The sequence below is a fragment of the Siniperca chuatsi genome, linkage group LG7, assembly GCF_020085105.1.
Source record: "Siniperca chuatsi isolate FFG_IHB_CAS linkage group LG7, ASM2008510v1, whole genome shotgun sequence".
In the NCBI taxonomy this organism is placed as follows: Eukaryota; Metazoa; Chordata; class Actinopteri; order Centrarchiformes; family Sinipercidae; genus Siniperca; species Siniperca chuatsi.
Genome location: NC_058048.1, coordinates 29,143,966 through 29,159,643, shown reverse-complemented (window position 1 = coordinate 29,159,643; position 15,678 = coordinate 29,143,966). Strand labels below are relative to the sequence as shown.

At 38.3% G+C, this 15,678-nt stretch overlaps 2 protein-coding genes across 3 annotated transcripts; both read left to right on the top strand.

The window, feature by feature from the left end:
- The first annotated feature begins 290 nt into the window (after positions 1 to 290).
- kctd14 (potassium channel tetramerization domain containing 14) lies at positions 291 to 7,444 on the top strand. Its single transcript, XM_044202376.1, has 4 exons — positions 291 to 448; positions 3,600 to 3,824; positions 4,088 to 4,222; positions 5,261 to 7,444. The coding sequence occupies exons 1-4, from the start codon at positions 395 to 397 to the stop codon at positions 5,570 to 5,572; spliced, it is 726 nt and encodes a 241-aa protein (XP_044058311.1). The 5' UTR covers positions 291 to 394; the 3' UTR covers positions 5,573 to 7,444.
- Positions 7,445 to 9,161: 1,717 nt separating this feature from the next.
- LOC122878877 lies at positions 9,162 to 15,421 on the top strand. 2 transcript variants are annotated; one of them, XM_044202364.1, is made up of 4 exons: positions 9,162 to 9,468; positions 10,541 to 10,701; positions 10,885 to 11,015; positions 13,630 to 15,421. In XM_044202364.1, exons 1-4 carry the CDS (start codon positions 9,237 to 9,239, stop codon positions 13,970 to 13,972), a joined length of 867 nt encoding a protein of 288 aa, XP_044058299.1. In that variant the 5' UTR covers positions 9,162 to 9,236; the 3' UTR covers positions 13,973 to 15,421. The 2 variants fall into 2 exon arrangements, with proteins under 2 accessions (XP_044058299.1, XP_044058298.1); XM_044202363.1 differs by having other exon boundaries at positions 9,252 to 9,468; positions 10,541 to 11,015.
- The last annotated feature ends 257 nt before the right edge of the window (positions 15,422 to 15,678 follow it).

Genomic DNA, 15,678 nt, shown 5'->3' with positions numbered 1-15,678 from the left:
TTTATGTTCCAAGTACATCATATCTGTAGCATCTTACAAAACCACAGTTACAAAGTGCACATATAAATGCAGTAAAATATAGTAAAAAATATATATATATAGTAAAATATAGCATTATAATAACGGAATGGTCAAACGAAAGATTAAAACTAAATACAACATAAAATGATGGGGGTTATAAGTAGATAAATTATCAGTCTGTACAGGTATGTTTTAGGTAGATTTGTAAAGAATTCACATCGTCCAACCAGCATAATTACACAATTTTACTACTGAGTGACTCATCTTCTCAGCACTAAAGCATCAGGTCCGGGTTAGGCCACGCCCCCTGGCTCCTACCTGTTGAGCAGTGTAAAAGTTCCCAGCTCCCACCTGGACAAACACTGAAGTCAAGATGAGTCTGCCGGACTACAAATCACATGAAAAACAGTCTTCGCTCGCAGTTCCAGTAAGAAAAACATAATTTTAATATCGCAGTTTGGATATTTAGTGGAGTAGTGCGAGCTGAACTGAGCAGGTGGCCGAACAGGTGGATGGAAGCGCAGACAGGCTACACAGCACTGACAGCAGGGACTTTTCCATTGGCCTGCGTGATGAGGCCATCATTCACTGCAGATCTTTTCTTTCCTTTTGGCAACTTTAAGGTCTAAGAGTTTGTTCGAGGCGGTTTTAACAGCTGACCTGTTCCACAGGACTTTGAAATCCAACTTTTGAGGAAAATGAGTTAATCTGCTTAGACAGAAGTGAAAGTTTATGTCTCGTGTTGGAAGACTAACTCCTTAATTGTATCTCAGAGAGAAATGTAGTTTTTAGCCGAAGCCAATAGTGGAGTAAAAAATACATTTCCTTATGAATGATAGTGAAGTAGAAGTATAAAGTAACATGGAGTAAGTCAAATAGAAACAGTAGTTCAAAGTTGTACTTAAATACTGCACTGAGTAAATGTTACTTTTCACCACTGCATAAAACCAACGTGTCTTTAAAAAAAAAAAAGGTAAACTGAGTTTATATTAAGCTCTGTGTGAGTACAAAAGATGCTGCTGGCTTGTTTGTATTTAACACTAATTAAGTTGTTTAATTTGTGAGTATTTATCTGCCTGTTATGATCAGATACATTAATAACTCAGCTTTCACAGGATCAGTGCTGGGCCACAAGGGTGTGTTATATTAGCCTATCCAAAAACTATATAGACTGTTACAGTTCAATTAAGATACTAAACTCTTGTCAGTCTGTTTTTGGAGTTGGGACTGAGTTTAACATGAATGATTCAGTCCTGTAAACCCGCTGTCACTGCTGCTGTAACTGGGTGTATCCGGAATAACAGACATCACTGATTTTCTGACAGACAGCGCAGCAGAGGCATGTGGTCTTATCATCCTGAGCAAATCATGGTGACACCCTTCCCGCACACAGTGTTTCATGTTCTTGAATGCACCTGAATGCACACTAATTCATGGGGACTTTGTGTGGTCCCCGTAGAGACAGCTTTTTGAGGGTTAAGACTTGGTTTACATGTTATAATTAGGTTAAGGTTAGGCAGTTAGTTGCGATGGTTAAAGGGAAAGCATTATGTCAATGGCATACACACAACCCCACAGGGATTGTATGTGTGTGAAAGTAACTGAGGTGCTGTGTTATTTTGCTGTTAGCGAGTGCAAGTACAGATATTTTCACTCACGTCATTTAATCTACAGTATCAGTTATGTTCTGTGTAGTTTATACAATGCCAAAATAATATTAAATGCACATCACAAGTTCCCAAACCCCAAAGTTTTCTCACTAATCACTCTAATCAGCATCTACATAAAACACAGAAATGAAACTGTAGCCTACAAACATTTGATATTTCTACTCACACAATCCTAAAACAACTATACTTGATTTCTTTCAATCACCGCATTGAATTATTGGTTGAGGACTACTTTGGCTGTAATAAAACACTGTGACCGGGTATTAGCAACCACACAGGGAAAGTTTTAATTTATACATTCATCATACGAATAAAACATTTTATCTAAATTATAGCCTGACTGATACTTGATTTTTGAAGCCAGAATTGATGTTTGTAGTTGAGTTTAAAAAGTCTGATAACAATATATTAGTTTATCTTTTCTTTTTTCCTAAACATTATCAGACATTTCTGATAGGGTTCACTTACATTTGATGATTAAAGAATTGTGACAAAAATATGTACAGAGCAGGACATTGGTTGAAAAAGATACTTGTCAGTGCTCTCTGGTGGACAAACTGTGTAATTACGACTCTGTTTCTAAACTACCTTAAAGGTGGGGTGTGTGATTCTGGAGGAATCCAATACCATGATAAATAATATACAAGTAATGTAACTAACGTTAGCCGGGTTGTGGGTTAGCAAACTGTCGCTACAGACTGTCGAGACGGTTTCCCAGAGCGAGCACAGCAGCTCCAGACAGCGACGCTCACAACTCTCCTGCTGCTATAGCTAACATCACAACAGCAGCAGAGCTTGGCAAACTAGAGAGTCAGCTGAATGTCCGTGGGCAAGTCATTTAACGTTACCTGGCACACAAATCATGGCTGGAATAGTGTTTTTGTTTGTTTCCCATTTACAGAGCCAGGGCTGAGTACAAACACCGGAGTTTTTTTCAGCGCTCACACTGAACGGACAGCTAGCGAACCGTGAGGAGATATTCGCTGAATTTGACAAAATGAAATGAATTGGATTAGAATCGCACACACCCCACCTTTAAACATATCATTGGCATTTCTGCACTGCAGAGCTGAAAAGATTAGTCGCATAATCGTTAAGTCTTTTAGACCATTTTCATAACTGATTAATCATTTAAGTCATATTGAAGCAAAAATGCCAAACAATTGTCTTGTTCAGGCTTCTCAAATGTGAATGTGTTGGTTTTCTTAGTCTTCTATGATATTAAACTAAATATCTTTTGCGTATTGGACTGTTGGTCAAACAAAACAAGACATTTGAAGACGTCAATTTGGGATTTGTGATGGGCATTTTTTTTTTTTTACTGTTTTCTGACATGGACTAACATAATCACCATATTAATCGATAATGAAAATATTCATTAGTTGCAGACCTAAATTCCATGATATTCTCTCTCTGTCATATATGCCAGTACCGAAATATCTGCAATAAGCTAATATATCCTGATATATTGGCCCAGCTCGGATCTAAATGTTTAGCCAACTAATAAGCCAACATAACAGGCAGCTGCTTGACAAATTTTGAAAACCAGTACTCAAGGAAGATGATTTCTGATAAGATTTATCAGAGAAGCTGACAGAAACAAGAGAGTTAAACTCGACTCTGGTCTCAGTTGTTGACGCCTACTTAAGAGACTGCTAAAACATTATCTTTTCTTTTTGATAAAGTTATTTACATCTCCATGTGATTTATTTCATGTGCAACTACACATGAAATTTGTGTTGTCAGGTATGGTCACATCTTCTGCCGGACATGTTAAATCGAAACCATTACCACTTAAAACTGTCTTCAAAGCAGCAGTGCACAAGCTCCGTCCGGACAGGCAACGAAAGGGAGACAACAGTTTCATATAGTTGAAATAAATTACTAATTAATAATCTTTCCCCTCAGCACTCTGCTGTTGTGCAGTTAAATGTCGGGGGTCACCTGTTCAGCACCTCTATGAGCACGCTCAGGAAACACCCCGACTCCAAGCTGGCCGAGCTGTTCAGCAGACAGCCCAAACTGTGCACCGACGCACAGGGATGCTACTTCATCGACCGCGATGGTTCGCACTTTGGAGGCGTCCTCGAGTTCCTGAGATCAGACTTGCTGCCCACAGAGAACGTCCAGGAGGTTTGAGTCCTGTAGTTTTATTTATAAGTAATCAAACTCATATAATATTAGTCACCTGCTTTAAAGAAATCACTGATAGTTTACTGGTCTATAAAGCTGAATGTATTTCTTAGAGAGGCTCGTTGAAACAGAACTCCTCCTGTCACTTCAGAAACAAACGTGATTTGTTTGCATGTTTAAATGTATTTTAGTTTAAGAGTTTTTAATAATAATGTTATCACAGTGTACCGTATGAACCGATGTGTGTGTGTGTGTTTCTGCAGGTTCACAGGGAGGCGGTGTACTACAACATCAAACCACTGATCAAACGCTTAGAGGAAACTCCTCGGCTGTTTGGAGAGCTGGTGGGAAGGCAGCAGTTCCTCTCCAGAGTCCCGCACTACAAAGAAAACATCGAGGTCAGCTACACTCGCTGATGTAGTCTCAACACAAAAACAAACTACTAACGAAAATCCACTTCATTTCCAGAACACTGTAACCTATGAAATCATTCTCTCTGAAAGCACTCTTTTGTTTTTCTGAAATGAGTGGACAAAACTGTAAAAGACAAAGAAATCAGAGCTCATGCTAACTACCCAACTCCTCTTCTATTTATTCCTGACAAATGTCAAACTTAGATGGAGGATTGTTTGTTTCTGGGAAAGTGCTAAACTTGATATTTTCACTACAAATGTAGATTATTCTCATGTAACTTAAATCAGTTTGGCAGTAATCAGCTTCAAGCTCTCAGAATATATTACAATCCTGATTTCACTGGTTGGAGTCTTTGAAACAGCTGAGGAGGCTTATGTGTACTAGCCTGATAATCATTATTCAGTCAGACACTGTGTTCATGTTAGTCGTTTTCAGTCCGGTGAAGTTGTTGATTTATTGGTGGCTATTTCTGTAAGTCGACTTACAACGACCTCTACAGCTACGTTGATGTCATTCACACTTGTTGCCATGTTATGGTAATTTTATTCAAATCATTTTATTGAATTTTCTTAATATAAATCAGCAACGCTGTAGCTCTACAAACCTCAGAGTGACTCCGTTGTTGTACCAACAATGATGGCAAACAGCAGTTAATGAGCACAATACACCATTTGAATTGCTGAAAAAAGTAGTGGGTACTGTGGTATTAAGAGCCACTCGAAATACTAAATTGATAGAAAAAATGAAATGTGTCTGGATCAAAGACAAAATGACATAAGATGACAAACGATAATATAACAAAATCCTATGATTAAATTATCGACGCAACTTGTGTTTTTCTATGTTAGATGACACTAAAAAAACTTTCAAATGCAAATTTGCAATGGGAAAATAGTTCCAGTGAAGTCAGCTGACTCCAGCCATGGATGCACTCTTCACTTTTCAGATAGTTTTCCTGTAATCCATAATCAAAGTAATCTATATGGCTGTTGATGTACGCAGTAATTTCACTTTTCTTCCAGGTGCTTATTCGCATCGCCAGAGCCGAGGCCATTGCCGCCCGCCACTCCACCATCATGATCTGCGTACTGCGGACGGAGGAGGATTTGGGTTTCTATGACAACGCCATCAACAGCCTGGAGGCGGATAAGGAGTCGGTGGTGACGTTCGGACCCTGGAAGGCCGTCCCGTCCGTCAAAGACCTGCTGGACTGTGTAAAGATGGACATCGAGAGTCAGGGCTACAGGGTGAGCATCCAGCCTCACGTCATGGAGAAGAGCTTCCTGTCCAGGAGCTACGACTACTTCTACAAACTCACATTCACCTGGTGGTGATGAGAGGGCTGCTTCTCTCGGCTGTCATTTATAGCAGAAGTGAAAACTGTACATACTGTTTCTAAAAATAACAGAGAGCATTTCGATAAATCACATTTATTGCTGCAGTTTCTCTAAAATATTTTGATTTGCATGCTGAGTCATGCTGCATGTTTATGCACCCGTGTTAAAAAGGGGTCTTGATTTTGAACACTAGCCATTTTAGACATAATGGGTCAGTAAAGCATCTGTATATAATGAAATTCAAAGGTACTGTGGTTTAAGATAAAGTGATGGGTCCACCGAAGTATTTATATATCCTTACTTTCTTACAACAAAGACTTAATCTGTTAATTTTAGGTGCTTAGAAATATGAATGGTATTTAATATCCTGTATAATGTCAGTGAAATCATGTTACTATATGCTATTTTATAACTACCCAGTTACAAAATAATTTTTTCTCACTCACAAACTTTAAAAGGAAGTTGTTTGATTAGGTACCTTTTGTGCACCAGCTACTGGGGAATGGACATATTAACATAAACACCTGGACAATATAATGCAATACAAATCAACAGCACTGCAATGAAAAGTACTTTTGTGAAGGGAATTATGTCTTGGGACTTTTTCAGAGATGTGTTGACTCTACAGTCATCTTTGAGGCCAAAGTTTGTTGTGTGTTAGATCTGATGACGTTATACAGGCGTTCATATAGTGAGCATACCCCTTGCAAATAAGTTTGGTGTGAAATATGTCTCTGTTCTATATTATAAATTGTACCAGGGGAAATTCAGTCACTGAGGAAAACATTGCGTCATATACACAACACTGGGCAATCCACTACCCAGATTATAAGAAACAAAAAGGTCAAAAAGCACAAAAGCTGAACAAGCATTTTAGCAGAAAGCAGAGCAGCAACCTCAGTGTTCACCACAGAGCAGGGGATCTAACAGTCAGCGTACCTTCATGTCAGACCACTTCCTGTGTGATCAGAGTGTGAAAAAACAACAATAAACAGTGCATACAAACTCTGTCCTGTAGCAGAAAGGCCAGAGATTAGAGCAGTCCGTGGTCACATCCCTCAAGTGTCCCGCCGATGTGTCAACTTCAGGTGAGTGACTCAACCTTATGTGACAGAAAACATTAGAGCCTTTAAATAAAGATTTAATTTAATCAAAACATTTATGAATTATTAAGTAAAATGCACATAGACAATTTCACTGTAGATTTTTCAGGTGGACGACTTTATTCTGGCTAATATTCATTATCTAGTGTCAACAAGACCCGAAAAACAGTCATTGATGATAAGTGCAGAAGGCCTTAATTTCCTGTGGAATCAAACAGGCCTGCCAGAAAAGTAAGGCCTAAAGAAGAGAGGAAACAGAGTGCCTAAGGTCCGGATCGTAATCGAACCAGTCCATTCCACCACACCAGAAAATGCAGAAGATCAACATAATGAGCTTTTGCTCGTTACTGATTTTTTAGCCTGTGAATCACCAAAATGAGAGAATGGCATAAACAAAAATTATTGTCATGTAGTCATCCACTCATAGATCACAACATCTGTTTCTCCGCCTGGTTGAGCTATGATTGTCAATTAGGCTATCTAATGTAGGATGTCCATGTAAGGAAAGAAAAAATATATAAAACCCTCAGTTTTAGAGAAGTGTTGCATTGCACCCTCAGTTGCAGACTGAGGATCGGAGAATCAGCAGGATCTGGAATGGAGATTGCCAGTGAGTAGACCAGAGATAAGAAAGGAAAGGGATAGAAATAAATGTCTGATAAAAATCTGTTTTACTATGTTTTGAACTTGTAATTGTTTAATCAAATTTACTGTTCTTTGTTGTAAGCTCTTGCTTGCTCTGATAAATAAAGTAAAAGTCTCATAACTTTATTCTCTACTTTATTCTTTCACTCAGTGATGTAAAAGAGTGCTTATGTGAGAAAACTGGATGTTGCAGGATTTTTCCTTGCAAGAGGCATCGGATGGCAATCGTGGTCTGTCGGTCCAGACTGAAATAACTCAACAACTATTGGATGGTTTTGCCATGGATTTTTGTGTAGACCTTCATGATCCCCAGAGGATAAATCCTACTGACGTTTCCTCAAGGGCCATCTTCAGATCAAAATTTCAGTCTGTCCAATACTTTGGTTTAAATACCTGCAAGACTAGTGACATTGCTGTCAGCCTCAGCTGTTCATTGTGTTTAGAGCTGATTAACAAATGTTAGCATGCTAACATGCTATACCAAGATGGTGAGCATGGCATCATACCCGCTGCTGAACATCAGCATGTTAGCACTGTCATTGTTTAAACGTACAGCCTCAGACAGCTGCTAGCATGGTTGTAGCCTCTTGTTTTTCATTGTTTTGTAGATCATGTACTTTTTATGCGCTTGGTCCGGTTGGATGCTCTCACACTCCTGAAGAATGTTTTTTTTTTTTTTAATTTAACCAGAACTGTGTGGTTTATAAAATTAAACAACGCCAATAGCTTGGGAAGATTTGAAAGATAATTTTGGTTCGCCACCCAAAAACCAGGTCAAAGTGAGTTGCCTTCCTTTGTTCATAGAAATGGCAGGTGTGGACATGCAAGCTACAGTATTTTAACCACAATGTGTCACAATCACACTTCCTCTTAAAACCCCCAGATAGAGAAAAGTTGCACACTGTTGCATTTCACACCTTAGATCCCATTATAAGAAAAGTGGCATTGATTAGTGACAATAAATAAAGCAGCTGGTCACAAGCTGGATGGTTTTATCTTTGTTTAATTAGGAAATTTGGCATGTCTCCCAGCATCCTTAACATGTATTCAGTCTGTTTCACTTACAGTATAAGCAGACTGACATCGGCAGGTTTTTTTTATTTCTTCTCATAATTATGCAGTTATAAATATGTTTTTAAATATTTTTGGCATCTTTATGCCTTCATTAGATTCGACAGGACAGAGATGACAGCAAATGATGGGAGAGAGAGATGGGCAATGACATGAAACACAGGTGCCTCGCGAGAGAGGCGTGTTTTATTAAACACAAAATTGAAGTGATAACATCCAGTGACACTATTGTAATTATTGTCAGTATCTAGAAAATAAGACGTGGATTTTTTTTTTTACGGTAGCATAGAAAACAAACTTTACACATCACAAGGAATCACACGATGAATAAAATTTCATACATTCCTTTCAAAGGAAAAAATAATAGATAAACAATTTGCATTTCATGTGTACAGTTCTTTTAAATGTAAATTTAAGGCAGCAGGTTTTGTAATATAATGTGAAACAGAGAGTAGAAGCAGTACATTACTATTCACTTGTATTGAATGAACTGATAGTAACAGTGGTTTGACAAAATCTTAGCTCAAGGTCACTTACTGCCTTCCAACACTTTCAACTGCATTTAACGATGATCACCATCTGCCTTTATCACCATGAGATGCTGTTGAAAGCTCTGGAGAAAGCTGGTAAGTGGACCTTAGATTATTTTGTCAAGCTACTGTTTCCTAGGACAACAATGAAGTTTCATGCATTAAAAAGTGACAGTGGTGTCCTGATGATCAAATAATTTGCTAATGAATGTAATATTTTTGCATTAATCAAACAGCAGGTCTCATCACTGTGTGTGTGCATCCTTTAATTAGCTGCACACACTCTATTCTAGCAGGACATTACATTTGGTAATGTCTAATTACATAATACGGACTATCACAATGAAGTTCGATATTTGTGTCCCTCGTGGGAGTAAAGATGAAGGCCGATGTGTGCGTCATGTTCAGTGCAGTTTAACACAGGAAATGAGGACAGTCTTCTTGAAAGAGCAACAGGAGCAGCAGAGAGACAAACAGAGCTGCTGTCGAGGTGAAAACACACAGACGATGAGAGTTCTGATGCTTACCAGTCTGCTTCTAACAGGTACGGTTCATTTTGCTTCGTTTAGGGTTGGATTTGATTTGGCCAGTGGTGGAAGAACCAATAAAAGTACCGATACAATAAAAAGTACAAAATATACTAAAAATACTCCATGACAAGTAAGTGTCGTTTTTTTTTTGTTTTTGGACATTTCACTAATGTGTGCTTTTTTTGAGATATAGTGGATAATTTGACTGGTGGAACTGCGAACAGCTCATAGACATTTGGAGCATGTGATAAGTGGCCCCAAGCAGACACTGCTTTTTTGTGACGGCAGGGTCACATAAGCCATTTCATAAGTTTATCGTATGTTTTTTAAATGTAAAATCTTAAAAGTACACCCATAGCTGTCAAATAAATGTAGTGGAGTAAAACTTATTAACAGTATTTTGTCTAAAAGTATAAAGCAGCATAAAGTACAGTAAATGTTCTTAGTTTCCACCAATGGATTTGGTTTGGTTTCCATGTCAGTTCCTGATTTTTGGTCCCAGTTTTTGGTTCTGGGTTGCAGTCAAAGACAGTTGTAAGGATTTCTCAATTTTTCTTTCGTCATACATATAAATCATGCAATCTGATGATGTGAATATATCCAGCCCTCTCATGAATATAGATATCACTGAGTCACACTCTTTTAGCTGCTGTAGTTTACTGATTGTGGCCAAGGGCTTCAGGGAAATGTTCAAGTTGAAAAATGATAAATTACATAAAAACGAATAAAACCCAGTTGGGTGTAAAAACTCAAGCAAGTGATCCACAAAATGTATTTTCTGCCTCAAATCAGGAATACTGGATAGTTTTACCCTTTCAGGCCTCAAAATGTATCAAATTAAACTGTCTGAGAAGAGAAAATTGAAAACTCTTTGATTGAACAGCTCACAACTTATACACATGCACCATGTGAAGAGGAGTCGCAAGTAGTCGTTGCTTTGAATTAAGGGTTACAAGCTAAATTAAAAACATTGGGAACCAGTGCTGTAGTGTCGCAACATCTAAAAAAATCCTAGATTTTCGTGTAACACTGGTCATCTTCTGGTGATGAATCTGGCAGGGATTTATTTCACTTTTGTGTTTCCAGGTGTGAGGTGCGTAAAAGATGCAGTGTTTGTGTACAGCAGACTTGGAGGTGACACCCTCCTGCCATGTAGCAACCTGGTTTCCCCGGACTGCTCCCTCATCTTCTGGACCTTCTACAAAGGCGGCCAGGTGCGGTACACTGAGGAGGTCAGAGGGGGGCAGGTGAGGGAGGACTCAGACAAATCCAGCCGCATGTCCATCACATCCAACTGTTCTCTCAGCCTCCGTGACCTCCGGGTCGACGACGCCGGCTCCTACGTCTGTCTGATGCATGGAAAACCCATTACTGACGTTTACCTCTCTCTCCTCACCATCATTTCACTTTCCACCATCAATGACCTGAAGCCTGGAGGAACCCTCGCCCTGAGCTGCATCCTGTTCACTTACTATGATGCTGGGAGCTGCAGGTCGTACTCCAGCGTGTTCAACCTCAGCTGGGTGGCTGGGGATGGCACTAAGCTGCCCAAAGACAGCAGGTTTTTAGTTTTCTGTCATTTTTCTGTTAATAGTCACTGCTACCTTTGAACTACGGTGGCCCTGTGGGTTAAAACAAAACAACATTTCAGATTACGGAAAAGGTGGGACAACACTTCTTGTTTGTGATTGGACAGAACTCAAGTCAATTCAGTGTTTATTCAATGGATGTGTTAAGGTGGGTTGGTGCTAGATTGGAGCAGCCGGAGGGACGCTCTAAACTCTACGCTGCTGTGATTGGTTGTTTCGCTGTCAGCCAACTGATGACGCTCTGGGCATGTGTAAAAGTTAACTAGAATGGTCAGCTGCACGGAAGTCCCTTAGATGACTAACTGGCCAGTCGTTTATACCTTATTGCTTCGTCTCCTCAGTCCTAATTCTTTCAAGCGTGCTTTCAGAGATCCACAGGACATTTTGATGTCACGACTTGTTGAAAGCACATCGAGAATTACATCGTATGAATGTCCTTGTCCTTATGATTTCGGTCTCCTCTTCCATCCTTTCAAACTAGTTTAACATTCGTGCAAGGTCACTGCTGAGATTAGTACAAAGTATAAACAGGAAATGACACTGACAACTGTCGCCAGGGACTTGGATTATGTCAAATCACAAACAAGAAGTGTTGTCCCTCCTTTTCCGTAATCTGAAATGTTTTGTGAAATGTTGTTGTGTTTTGACCCTCAGGACGGTATTGAACTGTGTTGTGTGACAGTTACACTTTTGAGGAAAATTACTTTTTATTTACCAAAATTTTTATTAGTTTTATTAGTTGTTTTTTTTTTAATAATAATAATATAAAAATAATAAATATTATGGATTGATTGATGGATGTAACAAAATGTTAATATACCAATAGAAAGAAACTATCAAAAAACAAGACAGACATTAAAAATAATAATAACAATAATAAAATACACGCATATTTGTAAAGTAATTGTTTCATTATGGTTCCATGTTCAGCTGTATTGTGACAGGTGACTTTGTAACAATTGCAATCGTTAACAGGTAACAAAATCAACAAAATAAAAAAAACTAAATGTATTTTTTATATATTGGATATTTTTATTTTTAAAAAGTAATTTTAAAAAGTAATTAAACATTACAAAAGGAAAAAAATCTGCTTCTTTAAAAAGTAATTAATACCTTTCTACTCAGTGTTAATTTCGTTAACGAAAACTATGACAAAAAATGTTCGTCAACAGCCTTTCCACGACTAAGACGAGACATTGACGAGCTAAAAATAGATCTTTGATAATAAGAATTATGATGAAATGTATGTAGAGATTGTTCAGAGTCGAAAGAGGTGGAAACAAGGATGAGACAGATATTGCCAATGACGTGGAAGTATTTATTTATAGAATTTAGAGAAAAAGATGAAGTGTCTGGAATATCGTGAGTCTACATTAAGCATGTAAATTTGCTAACATTAAGTCAGTGTTACTGGGCAGTCGGCTGTGTCAACTTGTGGCAAGCCACATTGGCTTAGCCTGGCTGGAAGCCAGTTTTTCTCACAAAAACGTTTTCAGTTTGCGGCAATAAATGAATGAATGAGCCTGGTTTCCAGGCTAACATTGGCTGGGTTAATGTGTTAGCTAACATCAGTTTGCTCGCTTCAAAGCTTGTAAGTGAAACATGCAGGGCTTGGCAATTAATGTTAATTGTTTCAGCACTAGTGTGATTTTAATGGTAATGAATTAATTTAGTTTAAAGAGAGAAAACACTTTGGCTAAAAGTTGACTAAAATGTAGCCTAATGACTTTTTGTTGACTAAAACTGAGCTAAAAACGTCTTTAGTTTTCGTCGACTAAAACCATTAAGGATAAAAGTGACTAAAATGTGACTAAAACTTAAGTACACGCATTTTCATTTGAAGACTAAGACTAAATCTAAAATAGCTGCCAAAATTAACACTGCTTCTATTGAAGCCCATTTCTGCCAGGAAAAGGAAAGAAACAGATGAAAAGTTAGTTTAAATTTTGACTTCAAAACTGTAACTTTTATTTTTGCCATTCCTAACAATTCATCTACTATTTTCCTGGCGGAAATGGGCTTCCATACATTATTACTAAGCACAAAGCTGTATTTAATTATTTAAATGACTTACAAATACATAATTAATTTTTTTAAAGGCTCAGTAATTTCCTAAAACAGCTGGTCACTGTAGTTTTTATCGAAGTTACTCATACATGAGGAAATAGTTGGGGACTATTTCCAGCGGCGGATTAATCCACATGTGGTGCTGTAGTGAGTGTTTGGGGCAGCCGGACGGTGTGTGTCGGACTGAGTCAGAATAAACTATAATGTGTGTGTTCATGGTGATGAAGGAACATGTCACCCAGTGCAGCAGAGCGGCTCACTGATGTGTTTTAATAATTTCTGGACGACGACGGAGCTCTATGGCACAAAGAAGATATATCAGGCTTTGAATACACAACAACATTCCTTAGTAGGATCAATTCATTGTTTGGTTTGGGGATTTGTTGACACTAAGATATAGAATATCATTGTATTTATCCTCTAATTACTGAAAAACAGCAAAATACAAAATGTATAAAAATGAACTACTGATGAATGACAGCCGCGTTATGTTTCTCTGATAATCTCTCCTCTGTGCAGGGACGAGCTGATTGGCCACACTCGCTGCAACATCACTCTGGTCACAAAGCTCCAGAGGGAAGACAACAACAGGAAGTTTAGGTGTCAGGTGAACACCACAGAAAACAGCAGGGGGACGTTTCTGGACTTCACATCTACCTTTTTGTTTGAAAGTCCTCCCACTGCCCAGAATCTGATTCCTTCACCCACCCCGGCACGTCCAGTCCAGCTGCCAATCAGCCGCATCACGCTCTGTGTGGCTCTGCCAGTCATGGTGATCATAGTGGGATTCTTCACATGGAGAGGAGACCGTAAGAGGGCCAAAGCGTCTGCAGCTGGCATCGAGCTCCAGGAAATGAACTGACTGTTGATCATTGTGTCTGTTCTTGTGTTATTTTTGGCTTTAAGCAGGATTTCTCCTGCTTCCATGGCCCCATTTTCAAGCTCCAAATCCCCATGGATCCCAGACAGTTAGACACACTAGAGACGTGTTGTGTGTTACAATTCAGATTTTGGCCCATAAGCATAAACTTTACATTTTACACACGAAGCTAAGCTAACAACAGTAGGCTAATTCATGTGTTTTGGCATTGTGTGGTGATGACAGGCTAGATATCTAGAGAGTGCAAGTTGTAATGCCAAAACAGAATGCTTTTATATTTTATTTTCTGCACAAAATAAAATGTTTATCAAATTTAAAAACCTAAAACAACTTTGGGTGACAGCTGAAATTAACCATAAGGGTAAATACCGAAAGAAACAAACTCCTGCACATTGCCTTTTCTTCATGGCTGCACGATTATGATCATAGAATTTATCAGGCAACAAACACAGTAGTTTAATAGAGCTTAAAATGTATAGATATGACAGTTTGCAAATGTTTATCATATACTGTATTTTTATCAGGAATTTCACAAAGAATCTGGGAAAAAACTGAACAGAAAAAAGAAAGAGGTTAATGCCAAAAATTGCAAGATTTAATTTGTTAAATTTGCGCACATACCACAGATACTTAGAGGCAGAAAGAACACAAAAAGTGTCTTGAAATGGCAGCTGTAATGGGTGGCAACACGCCTCAAGTTTGATCAAATCTCGCTTATTTTTGTTTGAAGCATTGAACAGCTTCCCCTTTTCTGTGTATAATATATAAAAAAAATGTCTTTAAGAAATATATCAGTCTTAGAAATTTCACGTGACGCTATCTGAATATCAAGCCATCCCATCCAAAATCCAGACCAAAATGTTCAGCAACTCATCGATTCTTCCTTCCTATCGCTTTATTGAGCAGCAAGCAGCGGCCGTTGCTGTACCGCACAAGTACAAGCAGAAGTGCTGGCAGTCGTGTTAGTTGTATGTAATAGACTTTGAATTAGTTGTAGTGGTAGTTGTACAATTGATAGTATTAGTAGTGTAGATCTCTGCTGCTGAAATGTTGGTGTGTAATAGGTTAAGCCAAATGAAAGGAGAAACTCTCCCTCAGTAACTCCTGCTGAAGTGCCTTTGAGCAAGTCAGCCGCTGCAGTGGAGGAGTTTTGCACTGCACAGCTGCGGACGGGCGTTCAGGTCATCATGACACTGACAAACAGAGTCCGTGCTGCGTGCTTCTGTCAATGAAATCAATTCATGAACTGTTTCAACTTTCCATTGATTGAAGGTTAAATCGTGTTGTGTTTAGAAAGCAACAGTATCATGAGCTTATTTATTAGTTTAAAAAAGGATGACTTGTGTAAACTGTGAACTTTATCGATAAATATAGTTAGGCTTGACTACTTTGAAATGTAGTCACTCACAGAATATAAATTGTGTGACAATATTTGTAATCCGTTAAGTATGTGTATTTAATTGTTTTTCATTTGTTTGTGTATTTGAAACATCTGTATTCTCTAAAACAGTGCCTTTAATTTTACCTGTAAATTCTACAGTAATTTTTAAACATACTTGTCTTAATCCACTGCATTACAAAATTAACAAAATTAAGTAATATAATAACTAGAGCTGAACCAATTAGTCAGTTTGGCCACTATTTTGATATTTGTTTCTTGTAAAACCCCAAACCAATCTGGAATGCAC